Raw genomic sequence first — 16,649 nt, forward strand, 5'->3', positions numbered from 1 at the left:
CGCGACGCTCCTGCTCGACGCTCACGCGCTGCTCCTGCTCCCGGTGTGAATGCATTCATTTGTTAACATGGGCGCCGAAAAAAATACGCGCTGCTCACGCGCCGCTCACGCTTGCGGTGTGAAACGGGCGTGAAACGGGCGTAATGCTATAAATCCTAAATCAACTCATTGTTGAAGGAAAACTTCAGAATAAGCCAGCTGAAGTAGCTGATGTTCTTAATAATTATTTTGTTGATTCAGAGAATATCATTAAGGATTTTACTCCTGAGTATAAGAACACTTTTTGTCAAGTTAAACAGACAGAACCAGCTTTCAACATTGTATTTATCACTGAGTCAGATGTGATGAGAGTGATTAGATCCCTCAGGCCATCTCGAGCTAAAGATGTCATTGGGATGAATACATGTATGTTGAAAGAGATTTCAGAAGTATTAGTTCACCCGATTACAAAAACTAAATCTTTCATTTACTCATGGGATTTTCCCAAATGAATGGAAATTAGCTGCTGTAATTGATAAATTGATAAATCATTTAAATACCAGTGCTTATCCTTTACATCCACATCAGTTTGGTTTCCGTACTAATCACTCAACAGATAGAGCAAATTGCTATTTTATAGAAAAAGTGAAGTTATTGTTGGATCGAGGAGGAGTTGTTGGTGCCTTCTTTCTAGATTAAAAAAAGCCTTTGATACCATTAATCATGGAATTCTCTTATCTAAATTGAATGCATTTAATTTTTCTGTAGATACCATTAAATGGGTAGAATCATATTTAACACATCGGACTCAGTTGAAGAATCATCCATCAGGTGTTATTTCTTTGTCAGCAGGTGTCCCACAAGGTTTGATCTTGGGCCCACTTTTATTTTCTCTGTATTTAAATGATTTTCCAAATCTCAATTCTAACATCCAGATGTATGCTGATGACACAGTAGTTTTTGTACATGCTAATAGTGCAGCTCAAGCTGCTGTTCAGTTAACAAACTCAGTGTTAAAGATCACAAAATGGCTAAAACATAATTGCTTACAACTAAATGTATTGAAAACTGTATGTATGTTTTCAGTAAATCTAAAAGCTGCCGTGCGGAGACAGATGTAGTCATAGATGGGGAGAGACTACAAGTCATCTCAAATTTTAAATATCTGGGTGTATATATTGATAGCAATCGTACTTTTAGATCGCATATCAAGAAGATTTGCAATAACATTAAGTTAAATTTTAGATATGCCCATAGCTGCATGTCAACTAAGGCTGCGAAGACTCGGGCCGGTAATTCTGAGAAGCACTGGGCTAGGTTGTTACGAATTTTTGCAATGAATGTTTAATATTTAATATTCTTATTTTGGCTACTTTCTTACTTGACTATTATGTATTTGATATTTATTTTAGTGCTTTGAAGGCTGCTTGTTCAATGAAGGAAATAAAGATGTTAGTAAAATAATAGATGTTAATAGATGAGCCTCATTTATTTTGTGTTTCCAAATTATATATACATATATAGGCTATATAGACGTCTGTGCATATTTGCAGCGCATTTGGATTTGTTTGTGTTGTGAGTATTTGCAGCGTGCTTCTGTTTTTACAGTGCCTTTTTGTGTTTAGTTGTGTTGTGAGTATTTGCAGCACATGTGCTGTCAAACTGATGAAGATGGTTTCTTAATTTGCAGCACGTTGAGCTCTCTTGGACACCGTAAATATCTGTAATTTCAAATATGCACACTACTTAAATAGCTATTCTTTTATCTTTGAAAGAGGGTCTTTTATAGACATTCAACCAACTGTATTAAATTGTATAAGTTTTGACAGTTACAATTTTAAACTTTCTTTCTTTCTTTCAGGCATGAATAATTTTTAACTTCAACCTAGAGAAGATGGACAGTTATAATAATAATTTTATGTACACGTGCAAATTTGTCTATATCTGTGCACCGGAAACTTCTTCTCACCAAAACAAATCCCTGTGTGTTCAAAAATACTTGCCAATAAATCTCTTTCGCATTCTGCTAAATAGTACTTTTTTTGATACTCTTCACACAAAGAACAAAGCTCAAATATTGGTTCAAATAAATATGATTGGAAACAGAATGGAACAATGATTCTATAAGAGGTTTGCAGGGATTCATTCACAGGGCCTTATAGTAACTAATAGGAGTTCCCAGGGAGCCCTCATAGATGAAGATCCTTGTCTAAGAGGCCTTGTATAGGTTATATGGGACCCATATATTAAACATAAATAAACATTTTATTTTCATTGTTGTTGGGTTTTCTGTACCAAACTGGATGGCGCAACCTGTGTTGTGTGATGTTGGCTAATATCTTACAAAATTATGTTGACAACCTTTAATTTATATTCCAGATATCTACCCTACCCACTGATGACTACATTAATTTATAAATCATATGTTAAGTGTTTTATGAAAGATATTTATGATTTTGTTTGCTCATTGTCTGCAAAATGGGGGAGACGAACAAATCAAATGTTGTAGGCTATGGGAAGTCAGGTTTAGCTTTAACCTAGTCACAAATGAAACAGATACCAGAATATACTTCAGACTAATATTGAAGAAGAAGATTAAAATAATGCACCCAACCGCTTCTGAACCAACAGAGAGGTATGTTACTTCAAGTATTTTAACAAAATGAATTCTGCCTCAATCCAGTAGAGGGCAGCAGAGACGATCCATAGATCATTGCAACCAGCCTTGGAAATACAGTTTTTTTTATAGTGACCACAGAAGTATTTGAATACTTCAGGCACTAATTGTAATTGCATTTGATAACAAAATATCAAACCAGATTTCATTTGAGACCAACCATTAGATAACTTCACTTTGTCAAGGTTATTTTTAGAGGATACAAGACAGTTCACCTCAAGTTTACACAGGTGTCCTGACAGTAGGCCACCTTTTGTTGTAATTCTGAAGAATAAATAATTTTAGTTTTTTACAATTATTGCTTGAAAAGTGTGCCTGTGCTATCTTTCTTTTACAAAATGCATGATAGAGTTTATACACTAAATAAAGCATTTTCAAAATATGTAGCCTATTCTGTATGTACTCTGATTATAAATAAGTGTAGTTATTATATAATTAAAGTTTATTATAGTTTGCTTAGACTAGGCTATTAAATTATTTGCATTCTTAGTTACTTTGGTTTTCTTTTTTGCATAATGCTTAACCACATGGAAAAACTGCAGTTTGATTGGTTGACAAGATTCCACTGCGGAATTGCATTTGGACAGTCACACCGTCACCGGTGTGCCTCGAGAGGTTCAAGGTATGTTCAAAATTCCCCTCATATAATGAATAGATGGTATATTTACCAGTTTAGCATATACGCTGTATTATATTGTCAAAACAGTTTTAACCATGGGCATGAAGCGAAAATTAAAAACAAAAACCTTTGTAAATAGACTAACAGAAGTTACGCGCAACAGACTTCCATATTCTGTTAAACAGGTCTCGTCGCTACCGGTTCACGTGTTTTGCATATGCTTCGTTAAATATGAAGCTGTTTTACTCAAGATGCCTTCAAAGTAGATAGCCTACCAAAGATCATCATAATATCACATATGTGGATTGATATCCAAAAGTTTTTTTTTGTTTTGTTTTTAAGTTTTTTTGTATTATTTTTTTTTTTTCACTAACATTTATATATAAAACATCAACAGTAAAAACAGCTTGTTTAACTGATTACCTTAAAAGTCCATAGATATCGCCATTATTTAATACGGCTATTAACACCAACAAGCGGAAGCGATGAGACCTGATTTCCCGGTTTGGTCAGGTGACGTTCGATATTTACTTTTTTAATTGCGCTTACAAGTAAGTAGGCTATTGTTTTTCATACACATTAACTTCAGGTTTTACTAAGTTATCATATTACTTAGGCGGAATTTATTTTTTAAGTTTATTTTTATATTTTAATTGATAAGAAAAATCACGTGACGTCATTTGCATTTTTTTTTAATAGGCTATTCATTGGTAATTCATGAATACTGAAATTCGAATACTGGCAAAAGCTTGCATGCCATTCCCAATCCAAAGGCCCCTATTACTGTGATCAAACATCAAGCTAACTTTACAGGCATTGCAGCTGTAGTAGGCTACAGCATCTTTTGCATATTTTACATGGGCATGTCTATAATGACAAAGTGAAGGAAGAAATATTTTTCCTTATTCACTATTCATTGTTCATACTGGTTCATATTCTTGTTGTATCAACTCTTACAGCAACTCTAACATCAATTAAAAGGATTGTTAGACACCCAAAAATAAATAAATAAACAAACAAAACATTGCTGACACTATATTTGACACAGGATTGTTCACCTATTTATAATTTACTATTTGATAGTCATAAAGTACAGAAGTACAAGAGAAAAGTACATTTTTCTCTTGACATGGAAAAATACTCCACCCCTAATACCTTAGTAATATCTATTCCCTTTTGTTGCTTGCAAATTCCAATACTAGTATCTTTGTAATCTGAAAGTTTTCAAGTACAGTACAGTGAGACTAATGCTTTGAGACCGTCACCATCAATTACAGGATGCTATACCTTAGAACTAAAGCATCACAGCTCAAAAAGCTTTCTTTTGGCTTCATGAATAAAGTAATGTTTAAGGTATTTCTATAACTTTTACAGTTTAAAACATGGAAAGTCAAGACCCTGCTGTTGTTGAGGCAGTAAAGGCATCAGGCGAGTCCACCCTGGAAAAGGCCACAGCAAAAGCTAAAGAAACATTTGACCAGTTAATGAATGTCTCACTTAACATTGCTGTGACTGGAAGAACAGGATCTGGGAAATCCACCTTCATAAATGCACTTAGAGGTCTGAACAAAGATGTGAATGATGATGATGATGATGATGATGATGATGACGATAATGATGATGATCATGAAGATGATGGAGCAGCACTTACTGGAGTCACAGAAACTACAATGGAGCCCACCATGTATGAGCATCCTGCAGTGCCAAATGTGAAAATCTGGGACCTGCCTGGAATAGGAAGTTCAAACTTCAAAGCAAAACATTACCTTAAAGATGTCAGACTTGACACCTATGATTTCTTCATTATAATTAGCTCAGAGAGGTTCATGGAGAATGATGTTATGTTGGTTAAAGAGATAAAAACACAGAAGAAAAACTTTTACTTTGTTCGTTCCAAGATTGACAATGACATCAGAGCAGAGAAAAATAAATTAAAAAGTAAAAAAAGGTTTAAGGAGAATAAAATCCTTGACAAAATAAGAGAGGACTGTAAGAAAAACTTGAAAGAGCTGGGAGATCCCAAAGTTTTCTTGATATCATCTTTTGAATTGGAGAAATATGATTTTGAAAGACTTCAAAACACTCTGGAAGAAGAGCTTCCAGAACACAAGAGATCTGCTCTTCTACAAGCCTGGCCAGTGTGCTCTGCTGAGTCTCTCGAGAAGAATATCAAGATGTTTCAAGGGATGATCTGGGCTGCATCTCTCGCCTCTGCTGGTATAGCAGTCGTCCCTGTGCCTGGACTATCAGCAGCATGCGATGCAAGCATGGTTATGCTTTTCCTCACAAGGTGCTACTATGCATTTGGTTTGGATGAAAGGTCACTGACAAGGCTTTCAGAAAAAGTGAACAAGCCCCACCTGAAAGGTCTAGCCAAATCAAAGTTTGTTACTGCTATTAAAGAAAGCACTTTGACCAGAATGCAAGTCTCTAGTACACTTGCTTCTACTGAGTTTTTGTTGAGTCTCGTTCCAGGTGTAGGCAGTGCTGCTGCTGCAGGAATATCCTTCAGTACTACTGAGTACCTACTAAGAAAAGGATTAAATGAACTGGCAGATATTGCTCAAAAAATCACAAAAGAAGCTGGTCTTGTAAAAATGTAATAACTCCTAAAACAGTGGTTCTTAATCCTGGTCCTGGGGTTCGTTGTTTTTTTTACATGAATGCAATTTCCACTTCTGTTGGTTTCAAGTAAACGCTCAAAATCCAGTATTTGGGTAACACTTTACAATAGTTCACTAACACTTTGATACACTTTAGTACATTAACTAACAATAACTAATGGAACCTTATTGTAAAATGTTGCAATTATTTGTTATTAAAGCATATACACTCTACAAAGTGCTGGCTTATTTCTGTAAACACATTTTTGGGTTAATTGTGCTGGGTCATAATTCTGGGTTGTTTGAGGTACTGTAAACACACAGTTGGGTTGTTCATGCTGGGTCAAATGGACTGCAAGGGGTTCTTTCACCACTGAACACCTGGGTTGGGTTATTTTGACCCAACCGGTTTGTTTATTTTTCCTCTTCATCAAACTTTCTGGATCCTTCACTCGTCTCGTAGTCAGACGGTCACGCAGCTCGCAGCAAGCAGGATTATAAGGTAAATTAATATGATGATATGATTATTTACCTCTATTTTTAATAAGCTGTGGTAAGATGAGCACACTGATTTCACGGTTAATGTGATATTTGATCTGTCGCTGTGCGGGGTTAACGTTAGCGTTATTCCCCAGCTAACATAAGACCAGCGGGCCACAAAAAAAAAAACCCTGATTACTAAATTTATGATTACTAGTTTTACCATAGTAAAAACATGGTTAACTGTTGTAAGGGTACAATGCGTTTCACAATCAAAGCAGCTTTAGAAAAATTAAAGGTTTCAAAAAAAAATTCCTATCAACAGCCTGAGGTGACTGTGAATCAATGGGGAGCATCTTCTGGCAACAAATTAATGTCTATATGCCAATAACTCTAAGATAATACAAGTTATGTGTTCAAAGTCATGTTCAGTTAAACAGACAAACATTAAAGGGTAAGTTCGGTGAATTTAAACCCACTTTATACTGTCACAAAGTCTGTAATATGTAAATAAACAATACTCGGATAATGCTAAATATTATTTGGCTGACAAATAAATGGGAATATCTCATGGAACTCAGAGAAAGATTAAACCTTGTTCGTTCACATATATTGCCATCATAGTAACAATACAAAGTGGGTTGAAAATCACTCGATGTATGCTTTAAGGCAATGATTACAATACATAACATTTGTCAGGTTGGTATGTTCATCTATAGTTGCCATCATCTGGGGGTCTTCATCTGAAGTAACCACAAGTGAGGCTGGATCCAAGCTGTAGTAACACTGGGATGGGAAACCTGAGAGATAGAAACAGGAGAACAAAAGGAGAAGAATTAGCACAGATGCTGTTCATATTATTTCAGGCAAAAGATGATCATACGCATTTATTACTAGAGTACAAGGTTATGAGTTGTTATGTGAACGCTTGGCTAAAAGATGGCTAAATTTAAACAGAGAGAGAGTGTGTCTGAGCCCCAAACATTATCAGAAGGCTATTTGAGAATTTAAGAGTAAGAGTTGACTACACGTCAAATACCAGTCATTAAGAGTATTAGTAGACTCTCTGCTTAATAACTTCTAACACTTTATTTTGATGGGTCCACAACATACAACATACTGACTATGAGAAACTTTACAAGTATATGTCAACTTATTCTACTCACCCTAAACCTACCCTACTGAGAGTTAGTAGACATGTAGTTGAAAATTAATGAGAATTAGTTGACACGTAGTTACAAAGTTACTTATAGTTAGTAGAATGTCTAAAGTGGACTATCAAAATAAAGTGTAATCAAATATTTTTGCCCTTTCAACATTTTGTTAATTGGATTTTTTACAGTGTACATATGCCACAGTATTATTGAAGTGGGAGGAACATCATAACTAATTTACACAACTGTTAAAAAATCTGGGGTCAGTAGGATTTTTACATCTTTGAAAGAAGTCTCTTATACTCACAACTCAAAAAACAGTTAAAACAATAACATTGTGAAATGATATTACAATTCAAGAGAACCGTTTTTTTTATTTTATTTGAATGTTAAAATTGTAATGTATTGCTGCGATCAAAGCTGAATTTAACATCATTACTCCAGTCTTCAGTGTCACATGATCCTTCAAAAATAAATCTGATTTGCTGCTCAAGAAACATTTCTGATTATTAACAATATATTTAAAAATATGTTCTGATAAACATTTTAGTGTAAACTTTTTTTCCCTCAGGATTCAAGGTTAAATAGACTTCAGACCTTTAAATGGTATTGTACAATACTGTTCTGACGTTTACAGTCAGTGAGGTTTTTTAATAAATTCATTTTTATTCAGTAAGGATGCATTAAATTGATGAGAAGTGAGAGTAAATATTTTTGTTTCAAATAAACACTGTTCATTTTAAACTTTGTTCATTAAGGAATCCTGAATAATACACACAAAAAAAAATACGAATCAGGAATATTTCCTGAGCAGCAAATCAGCATATTAGAACGATTTCTGAATAATCATCATGTACAACTGAAGAGTAATGATGCTGAAAATTCATCTTTGATCACAGAAATAAAATACATTTTAACATCACTCACTCATGTTTGGATGTCAAAACCTTCTTAAAATAACTTTAATAAAGAATTGTAAAAGATGCATGGTGATATGCATTTTTTCACTACATATTTGCATATATGAAGTGATTTAATGAGCTTTCTCATGCAGCTTACCTATGTTTCCCACATCTCTGTCAGCAGCTTCCTTCAGAAATTTAGATATCTTGGAGCTTCTCTTCTGTTGTAGAAGTGTTACTCCTGAAACCACAGAACAATTTTTATCAATAATTGTTTGCCATTAAATATCAAATCACGTTTTAACTAGATTCAGTTAATACATGCGCCTTTCAGTGACGTCACCGATTAACAGTAAAGTTACAGCACATATTTTAGACTAAATAAATTAGTCTAATTCCAATAACCCATTGACAAAACCTTTACAAAGCTATTAAAATCTCCCAACTACACATAAATGTGTGATGAAAAGTCAAAACCTTGATAAATCAGAGCTCAATAGCATACATGGTCTGAAAACAGTTGAGATGCTAACGGACTTTTTCGAAGACACTAAACCGTCTTTATGAAGTAAATATTCAACATAAGCGTATCAATTACAAGAAAGAAAAGTGTCAGGAACAGTTGTATGTAATATTTGTGTGATTTTAGGGATTAAACTCACCTGAAAACGGTGAAAACAGCAGTGAGAGATGCAGTGTTGCAGCTGTCAGTTGGAGTGTTCAGAGTTGCCGCCCCGTTTCCATGGTAACTCCCTCCCTGCAGCGTTTGATTAGGGACTTTAAGCAACAACAGCTGATGGAACGGCAACGGCAAATAAAGTGCCATTGCGCACGCGCGACTTTCAGTGCTACTTCGTGACGTGTACATTGTAACGGTCTACTACGGGAGTACAGCTAATTTGCCGTAGTCGCTACTACGTGACAGATTAGGTAAGTAAATGTTATGTTTTATGGATTGCTGCATATTAATTGTGTCTGCATATGATTCTACGATTAGCCTTTTAATTAAATACATACCTATATGTTTTTAACTTAATCTAAATTTAATAATTTTCCCGTTTGCACAAAGATATGTCTGCAGTTGGCATCAACACCTCAGGTAGCGATGATTATGTGGAACGAGCAATGTAAGTAGCCCAAACATCCTCCTCAAAACACAGCTTATGTTAAATGTAAAAATGTATTTTCAGTATATCTAATTATACTTACTGTTCAAAACGAGCTTGCTAGTTCATATGTCTTGTTGATTAGAGCCCCTATGGAGTGGACAGAGAGGCATGATATACTCCTCTGTAGAGAAATCCTTCTGATAGAGCCGTACAGATTCAAGAAGGGCAGCGTTGACAAGGGGGAAGCCTGGTCTACTATAGCTGAAACACTGAATTGTTTCCAAGAACTAAAATGTAAAGTAACGCAGAGGTCTGTGAGGGAGAGATTCACCTTAATACAGATGAAATACAAGACCAAAAATTACAAAGATGAGAGGAGTAGTGGCACATCCGCACAAACAACAGAGCTTGATGAGCTTATAGAATAAATATCAGAGAAAGAAAGAGCAGCAGAGGAAAACAGGCAGTGATGAGAATATGAGAAAGTTGGAGACAGACAGAGCCAAAGCAGAGGAAGCAAGGAAGAAGGCAATGGAAAGAATGAGCCAGACTTCCAAGAGGCTTAGTGATGAGGGAGAGGATAGTAGAAATACGAAACAAAGAAGAAGTGGGAATGATACCATTGAGTTTTTGAGGGAGAGAGGTCAAGCTGAGAGGGCTTTGAAGGAAAAAGAATTGGAACTGAAAAAAATACAGATTGAAGAGCAAGCAAAGGCAGCACAAGCGTCACAAAGTCAGATGACTGAAATGATGCAGCTAATGCAACAAAAGCAACAGCAAATCCAGGCAATGCAGACTATGTTACTTCAACAACAGCAACAGCAAGGGCAAGCATTGCAACCGCTGTTTAAACTTCAACGGTTCACGGTGGGCTGACTACGCTCAGCGCTCAGGAGAACGACGATTACATTGGTAAGCGAGAATATTAATTAATTTTAGCTTATTTTAATTAATTAATTTTACATAAACCCTTGTCATTTTTACTTAGCAACCCGTTTCTTTCAAGAAGCTAAAAGAAGAAAGGTGGTTTATCGCGTTGTCTAGGTCCGCGCAATTCTCCGCCGGGAGGTTTGTCATTTTTAACATTAATCCCTAAGACAGCCGTTATAAACATGAATTCAAACCAAGAAGAACAAAGAGAGAAGCAGCTGATGGAGATGTTTCCATTTTTTCTGTGGATAACTGTGAGTATTTGGTGTTTGCAGTTATAGTATAGTGAAATATAAATGTTTGTTTTGCTGAAGTAATTGTATATTATTCAAAACACGCTGTATTTGGTTGTTGTAGATGTTTATCTATCCCAGAGAGCACTGTTAAAGTTTTAGCTCCACCTTATCAGAGCTGAAAAGAGGAAGTCAGAGGAAACATGACCAACCTGCTGCAAAACAATAACACAAAAGGTACATTTATTTTTCCTAACAGTACCAACTGAAACTCATCAGTCAGCTAATCTTAAATTACTGATATCTTTTTTTCCACCTTTTATCATGCAAGTTCTTATGATTGATTGATAAATAAATAAATATTTTGCACTGTCACTGCAGGTCTGGACTCTGGCGTGCAGCATTACTTGTTTGGTCATCTACATTCAGATGAAAACACCACACTTCTCCCTAATTCAAGTAAGTTTTAATGTAATTGTGAGAGATTCTTTTCTTTTTCCTGTTGCACTGTACTCTCCATAGGTCTAATAAATGTTTATCTGACATGTATCCCCATTTTAGGATGTCAAGCCTACTCAACGCAAAGAGAGTTAGCATCAAAATGGACGTGTCACTGACCAATAACACAGAGATGCCAGTAGTATCTGTTTGCAGTCTACTTTTTGTTCAGTATGGAGCATCCAAAATCCATCACTCAGTTAATTTCAATCATTACTATTTAGCCCTTCCCAGTGCTGAAATTGTCCTGGGTCCTTTGTTTTTATTGTTTAAATGCTTATCTGAATGTAAAATTAATATTTAATGCTTATAAATAAATAAAAAACAATACTATGGTTAGTCTTTTAGCTCCCTTTTCAGAAATATGTGGTTCACCATTTTTCATGGGTTACAGAACTGGGGAAAGTTGCAGCATACAAAAAAAAAGTCAAACTACTTGGTTTATGGGTTTATAGGAGAATGTGGAGTAAATACTTGACATTTATTTAAGGTAAAGGGTAATGACCTGGTGGTGAGATGCAAAATAAGATTGTCATTAATATACTATTTGATGACAAACTTCACATTCTAATTCTACTTATGTATTTAATTTTTTTAAGTTAACTTTATTTATTTGTGCAAGTTAACATTCAATTATTATTTATTTTTGGTGGTGGTTTCTAGCAATCAACATATATTTGTGACTGACATGTTGGATGGGTGAGTAAGGTGGAGGGGGTTGAAAAAAACAATATTTCTAAAATGGAGAGTGCTATTTTAGGTTGACAGGTAAAAATATATATATTTTTTAAAGTATAAATAAATAAAGAAGCATGAATTTATGTTAATCCCTGTAACTGTTGCACTATGAATTGCTGTGTTATATATTGCTTGTCATTGTAAATGCTAATAAAAGTGTCTTAAATGATCACACAACTCCTTGATGTCTTATGCTTATAGTATTTCAGTTTTTCTAGTGATAAAGTAGCTATATGAGCTGTTAAAGTCTTAAAATGTAATTAAAATAAAACAAAAATTTAATCCCAAAAATGATCCCATGATGGGAACCCCTAAAGGGTTCTATATAGAACCTTTTAGGGGTTCCAAATACATAGCGTCTGATAGAACCTTTTAAGGTTCTATATAGAACCTTTTCTTCTAAGAGTGTGTGTGTGTGTGTGTGTGTGTGTGTGTGTGTGTGTGTGTGTGTATTACATCATGTGTGTTACATTATGAAAAATAGTCTCTAATATGTGGAGGATCCAAGTTAAAAAACCGAGATGTCTGATTACCATACAGGCAAGTAAGTGCATTTCTTAACAAAGCAGATACTACATAAAGATTTCCAACACTACTCAAACCAATTTTTAGTTCTTTTTGAAGTCCATGAATTTGAAGTACCGTAATTTGCTATGTCCCCAAACAACCATTCCACAGACACCCTGACTTCACAAATTTCTTTGTTGAATTCCATCATTTGGGCGGTTAGGTGAACACTTCGAAATGGGGCTTGCAGGTTCATGCGCAGTGGGTATGCTGGGTCCCCGTACACACACATTGGATGACCATCTGCAGACATGGCATGATTTTCCAGCAAAGACAAAAGTCCAGATTCTGCCAGCATCCCAGAGTCATGCTTCCTTCCTTCTGTTAAAAATATAATAATAATAATATTATTATTTTAAAATAATTGTGTACTAAAAATATTTTCAGGTACCCACTGACTTCCAAACTATGAAAGTCAATGGATGGACTGTCCCTTTAACTCTAATGAATGACATTATTAAGTAAATTATTCAGACTTACCTACAGGGCCATAGAGATGCGCAATTAAGCCATTTGGAATGGCTACTGCCTGGTATTTTAGGCTGTGAATGCGCTTGTGACCATTGTACAGGATCCTCTGTGTTATTCCTGGTCTAGCTATGGGTCGTACAGTACCATCTATGAATCCAAAGCAGTTTTCAAGAGGGGCTCCCAATTGGTGGATACAGTCAGCATATGTTTCTAATGCAGCAGGGTTCAGGATGTTGTCATTCCACTGAGTTATCCTCTGATGATGTGCAGCATATATATAATCCAGCATGGAGTTTGTGGCCATGCACAGGACTGGGACTTGACGGTGACCAAATCTTTGCATCATGTCACTGTACCGGCAAGGATATGTCAGCCTCTTAAGCAGCATACACAGCGCTTCTACTCCTCCCACAACACTTCTTTGATCACAGATGATCTCGTTGGGAATCCTGAGAACATCTGCCAGGACTGGCATGTCACATTTTCTGACACGAAATTCATTTATACATTCATCCTCCTCCATGTCATCAAGATTAAAAGGTATAATATTATAAGGTTATATTTTGCATGGTAAATCTAGGTTTTTAGACTTATTGGCATCATACAAGACTAAAAACTCTTCTTCTGACAATAAATGGTCGTTTAATGCCAAAAGCACGCTTTCTCTTGCCCGTTTAAATGACATTTTGTATTACACTAATGATAAATGATTGAATGTTTCGCCGTCCTGTCTGTTGCTGTTGCTTAGTGATTTTTGCGCTCTTTGGCTACGGCAGTTAACAGTTTACGTCAGATCGCCGTTGCCGTTCCATCAGCTGTTGTTGCTTAAAGTCCCTATTGAGACTCAGAGCGCGAGTCCATCAAAACACGTCACAGTCACTCACAGTTTAAATAAACATTATATAGAACAAACAACAACAACAACAAAAACAATTTAATTTTGAATTTTAATCGTTTTGTAGTTATATGACTGTGATGGCTAAGGCCACACTTGGTACATATTTTATTTCAATTGGTTTATTTTTATTGTTTGTCTGCTTGTTTATAAATTGGTGTATTTACTTTAGTTTTTCTTTTATTTACCCAAAATATTTTGTGTTAGAGGTGTAGGTTGACTCTTTATGCTAGTATTAAAAGAACTAAGAGCGACCCAGTTCCTTACTAGAGTGCACGCTAGTGATGGAATAAAATCACAACTACACAGAAATGGGTTTAAATTTATTTAATTATTTGAATTGTTTATCTCACCCGTGGTTCAGCCGGGATCCATGACTGCAGCATGGAGCAAAGGCCTGGTATCAAACGAGCGCGGCATTTCCTGATGTCCTTTATATTTTTTGTTAGGAATTATGGGAAATGTAGTTTGGGGGACCGTTTGGGTTTGGGGTTTGTTTGGATGTTATGTATAAAGTCTATTTTTGTGTTTTAGTTTATTTCTGTTATTGTTTTGTTGAATGTAATTTCATAAGTGTATAAAGTTTATTTGTATATATTACATTAATTTTGTTTATGATGTACTAAATTTCTGAATTAAGATCCTGTGAGACCCCCTGTAATTATAAAATGGTTTGGTCTGATTTGTTAAAAGGGGTTCAATTTTCGATGGCCGGGCCAGTTCTGGTGAGGGATCCCTGGAGAAACATCTAAGGCCCAGAGCTCAGTTGTACTGATAGTTCATTCGGCCATCTTGTCAGGGTTCTGTCATAAATTTCCAGGAGACGATCATCGAGTTTTCAAAATCTCCATTTTTATTCACTGCCCCATATACTGCCCCATATTCTGCCCCCATTGGTGCAGAAAAAATGGGAACTCACTCATACACAGAATAACGAACGAATGAACTATCAGTACAACTGAGCTCTGGGCCTTAGATTTTGATGTGGCATTTATTAATTTAGACTGTATTTATAATTACATAAATAATGTTATGAGATTAATGTTTTAAATACTAAATTCTGTATATAGAAATATGATGGAAAATAATGTAATATGCCTACTTTTACACGGGAAACTTAAAAACGGCCAGCAGGTGGCAGAAGTTCGTGATTGAATCACTGAGTCATTCAAATGATTCTTTCAAAACGGCTGAATCCTTCAGGAGCGAATCAAATGACTGTTTTTATGAATGGCTCAGTGAATCAGTGATTCGCCCAAATCGACGCGGATTTGGATCGAATACAGAAACTAAACAAAAACAGCACTCTTGCTCGTGTCGTATTGCTTAAGTGTCAGGAGCATTTTTTGCTCGCATATCTTGAAATTTCCGAGTTAGCAGCATGTATATTAAAACATAACATTATAAATGAATTAAAAAATGTATAATGATTGATAAGAACCAAGTGCAAAGCCGTGATGGGACTGAGCTCGAATAGCTTCAGCCTCAGCGACTTTTTATAGAACAAAATCGCTGTCAATCAAAAGGAGATACAGACCGTCCAATCATCACGCAGAAGCCCGGAGTCCAGGCCAGCCCACTCCTCCATTCACCCATAGACATAATATATTATATATTATGTCTATGTAGGGGTGGCACGGTACATGTATTCGTCCCGAACCGTCACGGTACGGACATCTCATGAGGCCTTACGACGAATACAGGCAATTCACCCCCAATCCAGAAGGGGGTGCCCGCAGTAATGCAACGCTGTTTGATAACCGCCAGCAGAAGAACAGCGAATGCCATGAGTTGCGCGCTTGCAAACAAAGCCCCCTAGACAGTGACTACGTGCTGATTCTGAACGCGTCTCTCACATATAACTGACAAAGGAGTATACTTTAAAGGCTTGCGCACTCAACTGTTTCAAAATGGAGCTTTGTGCTCGTGTATCCTACCTCTCTCATTCGGCACAAATCCAAATATTCCATAATATTTCCATATTTGCGATGTAACGTATCTGAATGCTAAACTATTATTTATTATGTAAATGATAGGCTTTGTACTTCAGTCGGGTTCCAACGGTGACACAGAGGCGGGCGCGCTGATATTTGGTTCACTGTATTTTATTTTGATAAACTACCAACTGCGCTGTCAAGTTAGCAATGCTGGAACTGATGTGTGTGTGTGTGTGTGTGTGCGCGCGCGCGCTCCGGCGCGATCACTTCAACTGTTTCCTTATACCAGCAGAATCAACTGTAAACACTTATTGTCTTATTAATAATCACTGTATAAAGGTCTGCTTTTATTTGTGTACACTCAAAATGAAAACAAAACAGATTTTATATATATAACATGTAATAATATTTAGTATTTTCACATCTAGATGGAAATTTTTTTTTTTAATTTGCACTACTGTCTGTTCAAAATAAATGAAAAGAAACTGAGCATAGTAGATTCCCCCCCCCCCCTGTTGTACCGAAATCGTATCGAACCGTGACCCCTGAACCGAGGTACGTACCGAACCGTGACATCTGTGTACCGTGCCACCAGTGGCGCCTCCAAGGGGGGGCCAGGGGGGGCCTAAAATGACACTGGCCACCCCACTGGCCCCCCCAAACAGAAAGAGTGGAGTTTTTTTTAGAATAATATTTTTTTTTTTACATAAATTAACACATAATTATGTGTACCGTAGAATTCGCTCTCAACCCCTCCTCCTCTTTACCTGCGTTGCGGCGAGAGACTTCGCGCGCTCACACAGCCGCACTATCGAAGCATACTGCAGCACATGGTCTGTTCAAGTTTGAGAGATGCA

At 36.2% G+C, this 16,649-nt stretch overlaps 2 protein-coding genes and 2 long non-coding RNA genes across 5 annotated transcripts; 2 read left to right on the top strand and 2 right to left on the bottom strand.

Moving 5' to 3' along the window:
- Positions 1-3,242: 3,242 nt before the first annotated feature.
- On the top strand, positions 3,243-6,103 carry LOC131522179 (interferon-inducible GTPase 5-like). The gene is made up of 2 exons (XM_058747482.1): positions 3,243-3,278; positions 4,650-6,103. The coding sequence occupies exon 2, from the start codon at positions 4,658-4,660 to the stop codon at positions 5,876-5,878; it is 1,221 nt and encodes a 406-aa protein (XP_058603465.1). The 5' UTR covers positions 3,243-3,278; positions 4,650-4,657; the 3' UTR covers positions 5,879-6,103.
- A 38-nt stretch (positions 6,104-6,141) lies between these two features.
- On the bottom strand, positions 6,142-9,369 carry LOC131521945 (uncharacterized). The gene is made up of 3 exons (XR_009266404.1): positions 9,077-9,369; positions 8,572-8,655; positions 6,142-7,158 (listed from the first exon to the last, which is right to left on the bottom strand). It is a non-coding gene; the product is annotated as an uncharacterized LOC131521945 (long non-coding RNA).
- On the top strand, positions 9,285-12,302 carry LOC131521944 (uncharacterized). Of its 2 annotated transcripts, XR_009266403.1 has the most exons (6): positions 9,285-9,344; positions 9,484-10,435; positions 10,512-10,707; positions 10,811-10,923; positions 11,068-11,145; positions 11,248-12,302. It is a non-coding gene; the product is annotated as an uncharacterized LOC131521944 (long non-coding RNA). The 2 variants fall into 2 exon arrangements; XR_009266402.1 differs by having other exon boundaries at positions 9,484-10,707.
- On the bottom strand, positions 12,294-14,615 carry LOC131521943 (uncharacterized). Its single transcript, XM_058747114.1, has 2 exons — positions 12,970-14,615; positions 12,294-12,810 (listed from the first exon to the last, which is right to left on the bottom strand). The coding sequence occupies exons 1-2, from the start codon at positions 13,481-13,483 to the stop codon at positions 12,515-12,517; spliced, it is 810 nt and encodes a 269-aa protein (XP_058603097.1). The 5' UTR covers positions 13,484-14,615; the 3' UTR covers positions 12,294-12,514.
- Between the last annotated feature and the right edge of the window lie 2,034 nt (positions 14,616-16,649).

The sequence above is a fragment of the Onychostoma macrolepis genome, chromosome 16 (genome assembly GCF_012432095.1).
Source record: "Onychostoma macrolepis isolate SWU-2019 chromosome 16, ASM1243209v1, whole genome shotgun sequence".
In the NCBI taxonomy this organism is placed as follows: Eukaryota; Metazoa; Chordata; class Actinopteri; order Cypriniformes; family Cyprinidae; genus Onychostoma; species Onychostoma macrolepis.

What these genes read in the sequence shown, in the direction of transcription:
- LOC131521943 (XM_058747114.1), bottom strand. Translation starts at nt 13,483, where the DNA reads ATGGAGGAGGATGAATGTATAAATGAATTTCGTGTCAGAAAATGTGAC. An exon ending in GCATCTCTATGGCCCTGTAG is followed by an intron (nt 12,811 to 12,969) that starts GTAAGTCTGAAT and finishes TATTTTTAACAG; the next exon opens with AAGGAAGGAAGCATGACTCT.
- LOC131522179 (XM_058747482.1), top strand. Translation starts at nt 4,658, where the DNA reads ATGGAAAGTCAAGACCCTGCTGTTGTTGAGGCAGTAAAGGCATCAGGC.